At 33.5% G+C, this 12278-nt stretch overlaps 1 protein-coding gene and 1 long non-coding RNA gene across 4 annotated transcripts; both read right to left on the bottom strand.

Annotated features, from left to right (window-relative positions):
- Nucleotides 1–1519: 1519 nt before the first annotated feature.
- Nucleotides 1520–3700, bottom strand: LOC131614308 (uncharacterized). The gene is made up of 5 exons (XM_058885912.1): nucleotides 2721–3700; nucleotides 2419–2603; nucleotides 2120–2324; nucleotides 1793–1956; nucleotides 1520–1701 (listed from the first exon to the last, which is right to left on the bottom strand). Exons 1-5 carry the CDS (start codon nucleotides 3698–3700, stop codon nucleotides 1520–1522), a joined length of 1716 nt encoding a protein of 571 aa, XP_058741895.1.
- Nucleotides 3701–8222: 4522 nt separating this feature from the next.
- LOC131609517 (uncharacterized) lies at nucleotides 8223–12257 on the bottom strand. 3 transcript variants are annotated; one of them, XR_009286241.1, is made up of 7 exons: nucleotides 12043–12257; nucleotides 11694–11938; nucleotides 10752–10819; nucleotides 10477–10672; nucleotides 9133–9181; nucleotides 8538–8613; nucleotides 8223–8425 (listed from the first exon to the last, which is right to left on the bottom strand). It is a non-coding gene; the product is annotated as an uncharacterized LOC131609517 (long non-coding RNA). The 3 variants fall into 3 exon arrangements; XR_009286240.1 differs by having other exon boundaries at nucleotides 8538–9181; XR_009286242.1 differs by having other exon boundaries at nucleotides 8538–9181; nucleotides 11694–11846.
- Nucleotides 12258–12278: the final 21 nt, after the last annotated feature.

The raw sequence follows: 12278 nt of genomic DNA, 5'->3' as shown, positions 1-12278 counted from the left end.
ATGTTTATAAGTTGAAATTAGAAGTTGTTGGATAAAGTCTTGTTTCCGAATGCTATGTATCTTTGTTAAATTCATTATAAGTATGTTTGTTTGGTTAAGTCGAGATGTGACATCCCATCTTTTGATGAATATTTTTGAATGCACTCTGATTTTTCGCTTATACTTGCGGGGTAGAATTGGGGTGTTACAATAGACACTACTACAAATAACACGTTTCACCTCGAACGCGAAATGCATTTAACCTCGGCTTTAGAAGCAAGGTAACGAATGACATCATGAAAAGTTTTCACTTTACCCCTCGGTTTTTAAAACACCGAGGAGGAAAATGCTTATGCACAAGGGTTTGAACCCTAGCTTTTGCACTTTTAATATTTTCAAAACTAGGGCTCATACCTCTCAGTTTATCAATAGAACCGAGGGGTAAGATTGATACTTTTTTAACTCATTACAAGTGACATAATATTAATAAATTAATTGTTTACCCATAATATTACATTGTTTACACGAAATATTGATCTGTAAATATATATAACAAATATTAAATATGATTCACCGTTATTAATGTTGGTGAAGATCATATGTTGGATCCTCGGTTCATTGAAATGTCAAGGAAGATAAAATGCCAGGTGCAATATATTCCAGATTTCTTTTGCATTTATTTGTTTCCTATGTTAAAAAAGAAAAGGGTTAGTTAAATGAATTAATATATGATTAATGAAGAACACTGTAAAAAAATAATTATTGGAGAACACAAACCTTAAACCCAATTTATTTTCTGCTCTTGCAATCCATCGTAGAGAACTTTACCATCTTTTTTTCACTTCAAAGTTTTCATCTTATATGTTTCATTAACAATTATTGGTATTCAGAAAGCTTTTATAATGGATGTCTGTTAGGTTTCACGCAGATCACTAATGTAAGTGTCTTGAGCGTTTATACTCATGAAATAAACGGCAAATATTTTTTTGAAGACGGTGATCAATATCCTCAATAATCACGCCAAAATTATATTATCGGTTTCTGACAAAAACTGAGGAAAAAGGCGGATAAGTTTTTTTTAACATTACATTGTTTACACAGAATATTAAATTACATTCAATGTTTTAAAAACCGGACCGGTCATCAAACCGGTGAGGGTACTGGGTCACTGGTTCATCGGTCGAACCACTGGGTCACTGGTCGAACCGCATGACCAAACCGGATTAAACCGGATTAAACCTGTAATTATAATAAAATTATATGGGTATAAAACCGGTCGAACCGGACCATTCAATCTCTAAAAAAAGTATAACTAGCACTTAAAAGCACAAATATAGGTGCTGAAAATACTAATAATTCATATAATTTAAGGCTCTTAAAAAGCACAAATATAGTTTGCTCAACACTTAAAAATCACAATTTTAGTTCAAATTTAAACATAAATATTACACAAAACAAAGTTGTACAAATTACAAAGATCAAATTGCAACATAAACTAATTAAGTACTTTAGAATAAAAACACTCAAATATCTATTAAATTTAGTTCCAAGGAGGTAAAATTATCTCAACGTTTGGATCTCCTTCAATATCAAAATCATCTCCCACAAAATCAATCGCATTTGTAACATCTTCCCCATCAATGATATCATTATTTTGGTTGTTTTCTCCGGAGTTAAGTGGTGCTTCTCTCTCAACATCAACTTCATCCAAATTTAATTCATCTATAACAACATCAATTTAAAGAGTTTAGAAATTGATATATTTTAAGAAACTAAAATAACATAATCGTAATCACAAAAATTAATACCATACCAATATCATTTGAAATAGGTTGGATTGCCATACTAGCAAGATCTTTGCGTAGTGCTTCCACCTCCTCAATGGTCAAGAATGGTGGTGAATCCTCCAACACCCAATTAGAATGATCACCAAGTGTTTCAAAATTGATAGGGTCATAATTTTGTTTCTTCTTGGTCCTATAAATCATTAAGGAATCAAACAATAATATACATTCTTAACAAACCAAGAAATATCACATATTCTTAAGTATAGAACCATATATTTTTCTTAATAAAACAGACAATATCATATATTCTTAACTATAGAACCATAACATATAAAACATAATAAGAGCAATACCTATTTTGTAACCGTAAGTTGTAACGGACATAAACAAGATCATTAAGCTTTTGATGCTCCAACCTATTTCTCTTTTTTGAATGAATGTGTTCAAACACACTCCAATTTCGCTCACAACCAGATGCACTACAAGTTTGACTCAAAATTCGAATAGCCAATTTTTGCAAATTAGGCGCTTCGGTTCCATAAGTATCCCACCATTGATCTAGAATAATGCATGTGAAAAAATTACAAAACATTTTAAAATACATATTAATGACATTGTACAAAAATACATAAAGGTTATCATATAATTTTACCTGGCAAAACTTCATCTCGGTTTTCTACAGCTGTTGTCCTTCCAAAACTACCTTCACAATTTTTGAATGAAGTCATCTCAGCAGTTAATTTAGATCGCAAGTCCTTGCTATCATAAGCATACTTTTCAATGACATCCAAAAGGCCTTGAGTGGTGGACTTGTTTTTTTCATATTCTGGATTGAATCTACAAGATGGATTTAACCAATAACCAGCCGCATGAAGATTTTTGCGAAGTTGTGCATCCTAACGGTTATCCAAGATCTTCAAATAAGGCTCTACTTTCAACTTATTTCTTCTAAACCTCTTCTCAATCTCCTCTCTTGCTTTATACATAGCTCGGTAGAGATATCCCATAGCCGGTTTATCTTCACTATCAACAATGCGCAACACACGTACAAGAGGTTCTGTAATTTTCACTATGTCAGCACATTTAGACCAAAATCTTGAGTCTAAGACTTGTTCCACAAATTGCTTTGCCTTGACATCTTTGGAATAAGTTGTGGTTGTCCACTCTTTGGATGTTACCATGGCTCTTAGTGCATCTTTATGAGACAGAATACTTTGCAATGCAATGAAATTAGTAGCAAAGCGGGTTGGAGCGGGACGGAGTATTTCTCTTCCACCTGTATGTTGTCTCATCAAATACAATGCAAAACAATGATTATATATGTATTTGGTAATTTTTGAAGCTTGTGACATTGTCTCACATACTTCCTCCAATTTCCCCATGTCTTGCAACATCAAATTAATACAGTGTGCTGCACAAGGAGACCAAAACAACTTAGGAAACTCCCTTTCCAACAACTTTCCAGCAGCAACATAATTCGCAGCATTATCTGTAACGATTTGAACAACATTTTCTTGGCCAACATACAACACTATTTCCTTGAAAAGCTTAAACAATGTGTTTGCAGTTTTAGAAGCACCAGAGGCATCAACTGACTTTATGAAAACAGTCCCTTTGGGGCAATAAACTAAAAAGTTGATGAGAGTTCTCCTACAACGATCAGTCCACCCATCTGCCATAAGAGTACAACCTGTATCCTTCCAGATAGAACGACATTGCTCTATTTGTATCTTCACGTCATCAACCCACTTATTTAACAAATTACCACGAAGAGCATGCATAGTAGGAACTTTATATCCAGCACCCATGCAACAAAGAGCATCAACTGCAGGTTGAAAATACGGCGAATTTGCAGCATTGAAAGGAATAGATGCATCAATAAACCACTTGGAAATAGCAAGATCACATTTTTCTACCACTTCTTTACTTTGCATCACACTTTTTAAAGTAGGCTGAGCTCCCGGAGTTGTTCTGGGGTAAAAAATAAGTACTAATGCGAGCATCATTCTTTTTAGATGCACCAACTCGTGGGTTTGTTTGTACTTGCAATTCACCCTCATCCGTAGTAAATGAATCGCTTTAAGCCACATCTGAAGTTTTTCTTTTCTTGCTCCGCTCATTGAAATGTTGTTTCATCTGAAAACGAACTTCTGCAGGCACTGACTTACAAATTTCAACATTTCCTACTATTCCAGCCAAGTGTTGTTTTACCCTGTGAATTCCACCTCCACCAAAAGCTTTGTGACAGTATATACAAACAAGAGATTTTCCATCTGGACTTTTAGTACAATGTGCCCAAGCTATATCAGTCTTTCCTCTAACATTAGTTTGAACTAAACTTTGAGCTAAAGAGGCTTCTTGTGATGGTGGTTGTGATGATGGTGTTTCAGAAGATGCCATTTTCCTATAAAAATAAAATAGTTCAATGTAATACTTATTAGAAGCAATTCAATATAAAACAGTTCAGAAGCAGCAACATGTCAATCTGGTTTGCAGGATGTGAGACATTTAGTAACAGCATGCTAGTAATAATAGAGTCATTTAGTAATAATATATAGCATAAGATTAGTAACTATTTGGATCCTGTGCTGATTGAATGTAATACATATGATAACTATTGAAATTAAATAATTGAAAAAGATTCACATTTGTTAGTAATTGGGTCTGAAACTTAAACTTCTAATTGTTTTTTTATTCTTTCTATTTACATTTCTTTCTACCATAAAAATTATTATCAAGGCATAGGAAAAGAATCTGCAATATAGAAAAGATGTTTTAGTTGGTTGATGAAATCAATTTTGCCACTAGTAACTTCCTCACTTGTTGGTGTCGAGACATTTGTACATTGACTCAGCATGCTAGTAATAATATAGAGTCATTTAGTAATAATATATAGCATAAGATTAGTAACAGCATGCTATAGTCATTTAGTAACGGCATGTATATCCTAAATATTAGTAATACTATTTGAAATAAGGAAATAACAAGTTATTCAAAAAAACATATCAATTGGAAAATAAAATATCAATTCAACAACAACAACAAGCTGTTCAAAGAAACATATCAGCAAGGCCTGAACCGTGACATCCCTACCATACTAAACTAATTTATCTAATGCTTAGATTTATGTACATAAATTATTTGTATATCAAGATAGTAAAAAAAAAGAATGATAGAATTAGAAAGAGTTTGTCAGCAAGGTGTGAACCGTGAAACAGGGAAAGGGGCTGCAACCTGCATTGCTTTGAAGGATTTATATTTCCAGCAAAGAAACACTTAATTGCAGATGAAAGATGAATGGAAACTAAGGAAACAAAAAAAATCCTAAAAATTAAACTAACCCTAAAACTTAAACTAACCTAATCTTTAACACATATATGACAATATAGATTAAAGATGAATGGAAAAAGAAAGAATATTGAACCTGGAAAGTGACGGTGATGCAGCTGGAAGGAAGCGACGGCGCAGTGGTGGGAGTATAAGCTAGGTTGAGTTCTGAATCTGAGTTCCTTTTTCTTTTGTCAATACGATGGAACAGAAAAACTAAAAATCAGATTTTTATTTTTTTGTAAATTCTAAAACTCAAAACGACGTCGTTTTGAGAAGAAAAAAAATTAAAAAAAAAATCAGCCATTGGACCGCCGGTTTACGGAAACCACCGGTTTCCCGGTTTTCTCCGGTCCAACCCGGTTTTTCCGTTTTTCCACCGGTTTTGTGTCAATCCCGGTCAAGCTTTCGAACCAGACCGGTTACTGGTCCGGTTCCCGGTTCAACCGGTCCGACCGGCCGGTCCGGTCCGGTTTTTAAAACTATGATTACATTATTAAAACAAATGCAGTGTTATCACCCAACTTCTAAGGTTATATGGATTGCATGCATCCAACTTCTAAGGTTATATGATTTGCATTCATCCAACTTCTAAGGAGTTACATGTTACAAATATGAAGTTATATGTTCCAACCATTGAAAATGTTTTCTGCACTTATAATCCATCATAGAAAACTTTTCCAAGCTTCTTTAAGTTGCATAATTTTCATTATCTTGAGCAAATGTTTCCATGACAAATGCTTAATAAAGATATATAATGGTGGATGTAGATAGTTTGTTGTGGATTGATGTCTTGTCAATATCATGAGCGTTTTTCCTTTAAGATTATAGGTAGAGATTCATTGTTATAGCTGTGTAACACATTCCCTCGGTTTTGTTAAAAAAACAAAGGGAAACGTATTTTCTTTTTTAAATTGAAAAATAAAATAAAGTAAGTAAATTCCTCGGGCTTAGAAAAAAACGAGGTAATAACTTCAAAGAAAAAAAATGAAAAATGAAAAAAAAATTGAAAGTAACATGTGTAACGCCCCGAATTTAATTAATTGGTTAATTAAATTAATTAAGGATTTAATTATCAGAAATTATCAAAGTTGGGATTTGTCGGTATGATTCTAAGAGGGATAATTGAATTGTTATGTCGATTGGAGCTGTTAAGTATAAAGTCGGATTAAATTAGTCGGTTAATCAGAGAAATAATATTAGAAATAATATTAATTTAATGGACTATCTATTTAATTAAGTTGGTTTGGTGGTGGTGTGAGAATTAGCAAAAAGTCATGGATCAGGTGCTAATATTAAGTCCAATAAGAAGTAAATGGAATTATTATGAAATAATAATATTATTTTTGGTTAAAAAAATAGAGAGGAATAGTGGCTATCAGTAACAAAAATAAGAGAGAGTTAGGTTTTGGTGTTGTAGCAAAAAGAAGGAAAAAGAGATACGGGAGCTATGCCGGGAAGGAGAAAACAGAAGAATTTTGCGAAGCCGGAAGCTAAGAATTCGACCGAAAATTTAGAGCAGTCTCCAATTCCAAGGTAAGGGTGGGGTTCTTGCTCTATAAAAGGGGATATGATGATTCATATGTGAGGTTTAGGGTAATAATATTATCGTATGATTTTTGGTATTTCTGGTATTGCTGTGTTGAACTTTTTGTAAACCGTATGTGAATATTGTTGCTATATCTTTGATTTTGGATAAATTGGATTATTCGAGTGATGAATATTGTTCCGGGATATGGTGTTGATGACTCTCTTGAAAAGTTTAGAACGTTACTGGATTGAACACCGAAGAGGATGAATGAGATATAGATTAGAAAGAGGAGAAATGAAAATAGGACGGGGCCATAACGAGTATGGGACGCCCGCCCTGTAGTCCTTGGAAGTGGGACGCCCGCCCTTAGAGGGGGAATGGGTGGGACGTCCGTCTCTTGCCTTTAGGTGGGACCACCTTGCGAATGTGTGAGACTTTTAGAATATTGGCTTGTCTTGGGTTCTGTTTAGTTTAATTTATGGAACCTTAGTGAGATGAAAATAATTTGGTAACAATTTCTAAGTGGAGAACATAATTTATGATTGGTATAATAGTTAGTAGGATAGTAAAACTGGAAGTAGTAGTAGCTTCAGTAAAGAATAAAAGAGAATATAGTAGAAAACTACAGACTTTAAGTAGTAATTTTAAGTAGAAATGCAGTATATTAAAATAACAGACTACAATTGTAATAAAAGGCTATTGTTGACGGCAGGGTCGGCCCAAACAACGCAGAGGCCCCATTCCAATTTTAAAAATGGGTCTAAATTTAAAATATAAACACAATTATAATAATTAAAAAAGACACATACAATTACATTTATGAATTAATCAATAATATATTTAATTATAATTATTTTGAGTTTTGATTTATCTCAATTTTTGTATGTATTAAATTTTTATTATAACATTTTTTGATTTATTGGATTTTTATTATAACATTTTATTTATTTCGATTAATGTTTATGAAAAAAATTAGACCTTTTAAAATTTTGGGGCCTCCCAAAATTTGGGGCCCTGTGCTGTAGCACTTCCTGCACATGCAGAGGGTCGGCCCTGGTTGACGGTATCAATTAGTAGTATAATATTCAATTGGCAGAGGTTTAATAGACTATGAGTGCTAAGTAAAAATAAGATAACTCTTGCCGATAAGGGAATTAACCGAGTTAGTTGAAAACTGTACCGAATAAGTAGAATCAGATTTAAGCGATAATTGATCAGAATAAGTCGAAATTTTGCAGGGTGATTCATATATACGTGTAGGTGTTTTTGGTTGGTTTTGTTTTGTTGTAAATATCACTACTAGAAATACTCTGTTTTCCTGCGGATTTACCTGCGGATATTTGTTAAATTTCTGCAGGAAACACGTTTCCTGCGGATTTACCTGCGGTTTAATGTCCCCAGCTAAAACCTTCGTGGGTAATATTTTCGGCAGGAAGTTCCGCAGTAAATTCCGCAGGTAAATCCGCAGGAAACATTCCGCAGGTAAATCCGCAGGTAATTTCTATCTCAAATTAAAAAAAAAAATTTAATAAATTTTTAAAACATTATAAGTTATATATTAAAATGACCATGATATAAAAATAAAATTGTATCATGTCAATTATAATTAATTATTAGTGAAATGAATGGATCAAATAAATTGTATCATGTCAATGAAATTAATTATCTTGATGTAGTAACTAACTAACCAAGGATCAACCATCACAAGATCCATATCTTCAATTCCTCTCTTCTTCATTGCCTCTTGAAACGGAGGAAAGTCCTTCACAACAGCTTCACATTCAGCATACTCCACAGCATCCTATAGTTGCAGAGTGAACAATGCAAACAAACAAATTTTGAATAGGTTATAGGTTCTATTAAAAATCCTAATCTTTCAAAGTCATTCAAATTGATTAAAGTTATATATTTACCATGGGAGGCTGAACATCTGGCAAAACCGTAGATGAAATCACTTTTCCCCTATGATGTCCACCGCGGCATGAACTTCTGTAAATTCAACAATCCATATGACTTCTTATTGTAATATTACGCTAAGGAGAAATAAGATTTTGAAGAAAAAAGAATAAAGAAATAAGATATACATAAAACATAAAACATACATTATAAACTCCTGAATGGGGAGAACAAAGTCTAAGAGAGAATGGATTATGACTTTTATTATAAACTCTACACAAGTTTTTATTAAGAGAATGAAATGTGGATTTAATGAAACTTCAGAATTAGTATAGGTGTTAGATATACTATTAAACCAACACTTTCATTCTAGTTTTCATATATAGAATACATCATATTCCAAAAGACATTTTCAAACCATTCTGCTCCCATGTTGATAGCTGTTTCATTTTGACTCTGTATGTACCCCGTCAAAGCTCACAGAACTTGGAGCCCTCCATCCCCAGTTTCCAAATTGCATCGGTCATAAGATTAAGAATTGATTTTCTTAGTTATGCTCAAGTAAACTATTATTGCTAGAGCGAACTATGATAACTATGAATGGACTTTTACCTGAGTTGCAGTAATATTCATACTGGCAGAATTCCCTTCAACCCTTAATCTGTAACAAAAATATATCTGTTGTCAAGATTTATTATCGACGGGTGAAGAAATTATTAAAGACAGTGATAAAAGTATGGAAATAAAACAACTAAAATATTATAAGCTAACATGTTGGTAGCACACATCTACAAAGCATGCCCAGGTCCTTTCTAAGGCTATGTTTGGGAGTTTGGAGGGGAAGGGAGGGGAGGGCTTTGAAAAATAGGAAGAATTGGGTGAAAAGGATAAAAGGATTTTGGGTAGGAGGGTTTTGGAGGATTTGAGTTTATTCATAACACCAAAAACCCCATAAAATGGGGGAACTCAAAAATTGTATTGAAAGAGGGTTTTGGAGGGTTTTGAAGGGCTTACATAAATTTTCCAAATATCTTTTAGGTTGTTATAGTATTTTGAAAATTAAAAATTTAGTAATGATAATGACTCTTTTATCATTCTAAACAAAATCATTTTTTCAAAAATGTCAAATATTTTCCTATATTTTTTTTAAAATTTTGTTTTTGGAAGCCTTCCCCTCCCCTCCCCTCCAAACTCCCAAACATAGCCTAAGAAGATATCAATCCTTCCAATTGCTTTGGAAATGACATCAAAGAAGGAAGTTCCAGGTCCTACCTATGAATCATTTAAATATGAAGCTTTTAATAGTTTGATCAAATAGATCAAAGATAGAACAAAATGACAAAACCTGACCTTTCACTTTACAATCATAGCTTACCCCAGTGGAGAGATAAAGAGTTCCGGTGGTGAGTTGCTCAAAAGAAAACATGTGGTTGAGATTCATGTTGATATTCCATCGAAACTCATATATGCCACTGTTTTCTAGGTTGCACAGTGAAGAATAAAAGTGTATCCCTCATACTGTTTTGAACAGATACAGGATGTGTTAATCAAGATTGTTGAGTCCAGTCTAAATTAGTTTCAGTCCAAGCAACAGAGGAGCTAAAGGATATATGGAGGCTTAGATGTTAGCACGATTAATTTTTTATGAATATAAGATTGAATATGAACATTTACCGCATTCTATATAGGGAAATTCTAAAAAAAGACAACTTTTTAAAGTGAAAGCACTTATATTTGAGATATATGCCACTGTTATGCAAGTGAGACTAGATTTATGTTAATGATCAAATTGGCAAATGAAACATTTTATTTTTCATGTTTGTTATCATGTCCAGACCAAATTCCTTGTCATAATAGTTACAAGCAGTAAAGAATCTCGACTAATTTCATAGAGTTTCTGAAAACATCAGCTCAAAATTGAATCAAAAGACCAATTTTCCGAATCATAAATCAAACCTTGATACAACAGCCAGCCTGCATGTCGTCGTAGCGTCCATCTCAACTCTCTCTGATCCTTACCACTCAAGAAGAAATTTAACTATCTCAGCCCTAATGTTACCTGCAGAAACAAAGCTCAAACCACAAACCAAATTCAAGAGAGGTGCAACTCTGAGCAACAGCTATAACTCCCTTATCGGTCACACGTACACACCTATCACGTAAAAACAGATACAGCTCGGTTAGTTTCATAAAATGAGATAGACGGATATTCAAGTTGATCGTGAGTTTACCAAGTCAGATTGAGGGATACAAGGTTCTTGCATTTCGAAATACATTCAAGTCCTTCGTCTGAAAGATTCTGCAAGGCAAACTTATTTCTATTAGCAGTTTGCATTAGATAGAATTGTGATAGCAACATTTTAGATATGAATGCATGGAGATAAGGTCTTATGGTTCAATATACTACAAAGTGTTTTCATGTTTTATACACAAACAATAACAGTTTTACCAAACAGGGCATTTCTAAAACACGACAAACATTGAAGCATCGTGAAAGTATAAACAATCTTGTTTGATTTTCAATCCCATATGCAGGTTGTTAAGAACCTACAAAATTGTAGCAGATAATAGAAATGATACAAATTGATTTATCCCGTTGGCACCAACAAATAAATCAGTTTTAGTTCTATTTCGAAGTCCAATTACACTGTTATCAAAGTTCCAACCGAAATTGATCGTATCCTAGACCTTTGGCATACAAATACAACCACATACATCCAAAAAAGCAAAGGACTAACAAACATAGCACAAAACAAATAGCACATAAACAACAAAGTGAAGAAACAATCAAAGCAACAACATCATCATTTACAAAAGCAATAAACAATCACGATACAAACCCCTAAAAAATAGTAAAATTCAAAGTAAATCTCATCACAAGGAAGCTATGAAGCACGGACACCGGAAATACGACACCAACACTAATACGTTGACACGAGTAATAATTTTAAAAACTGAATAAATTAAACGTAATCACAAAAGAAGATTGAATGTATGATAACAAAAGAAGAAGAAAAAAACACTACCTCCACCCCTAAATGTAAATCTAATTTTTTAAAAATATTTCTAAATATAAATCACATTTCATTCAAACTATCAGATAAAATTATTTTTATTTTCAAATCTATTCTATACTGCTTATAAATTATATCACTAAAAGCTAGAAAACCTACCTGATGACTTTCATGCGTGGGATTAAAAGCGCATCCTGGAGGATCAACCTCTAGTGCCGCAATATGAGCAAGCGAGAAAGAAATAATCCGGTTGGGACATTTCATCGAACACCTTGCGAGCGAGAACGAAATCCGCATTTTTCTTCATTTCAACTGGTAAGTGCTCATCCAATTTAGGTTTATGAAGTTGTATACTCGTGTTAATTTTAATTCAAACTCTTCACCAAAATCGAATCACAATCAAACTGTAATAGAACCCGTAATTGAGTCGAAAGCGTAAAAATGCCAGAATTCCAAAATGCAACCAATTCTGAACTGAAACAAAACTCGATTTGAAATCAAAACAAACCTGTGAAAAAGCTGCTCGAATCCAAACTCTAAACTGAGTTGAAACCTCCAAACTCGAACCAAAACGGCAATGATACACGAAGATGCAGGAGCATTCGACGGAGAGGACTCGCAAGGGTGGATAGAGAGAGATTCAGTGCAACCTTCATGTGGATGGAGGCGATTCCCGACAAGAGAAGAGAGAAACAGGGCTTTAGAATTTAGATTGAAACACGATTAGATTTTTCTCTCTATATA

Source organism: Vicia villosa, linkage group LG6 (genome assembly GCF_029867415.1).
Source record: "Vicia villosa cultivar HV-30 ecotype Madison, WI linkage group LG6, Vvil1.0, whole genome shotgun sequence".
Taxonomy (NCBI): Eukaryota; Viridiplantae; Streptophyta; class Magnoliopsida; order Fabales; family Fabaceae; genus Vicia; species Vicia villosa.
Note: the sequence above shows the minus strand (reverse complement) of the source record. Positions and strands in the feature narration are given on the sequence as shown.

Coding starts and splice junctions, on each gene's coding strand:
- LOC131614308 (XM_058885912.1), bottom strand. CDS start 3,700: ATGCAAAGTAAAGAAGTGGTAGAAAAATGTGATCTTGCTATTTCCAAG. Junction 2,604..2,720: donor AGAGAGGAGATTGAGAAGAG/GTTTAGAAGAAA, acceptor TCCATCTTGTAG/ATTCAATCCAGAATATGAAA. Junction 1,702..1,792: donor ACCTATTTCAAATGATATTG/GTATGGTATTAA, acceptor ATGTTGTTATAG/ATGAATTAAATTTGGATGAA.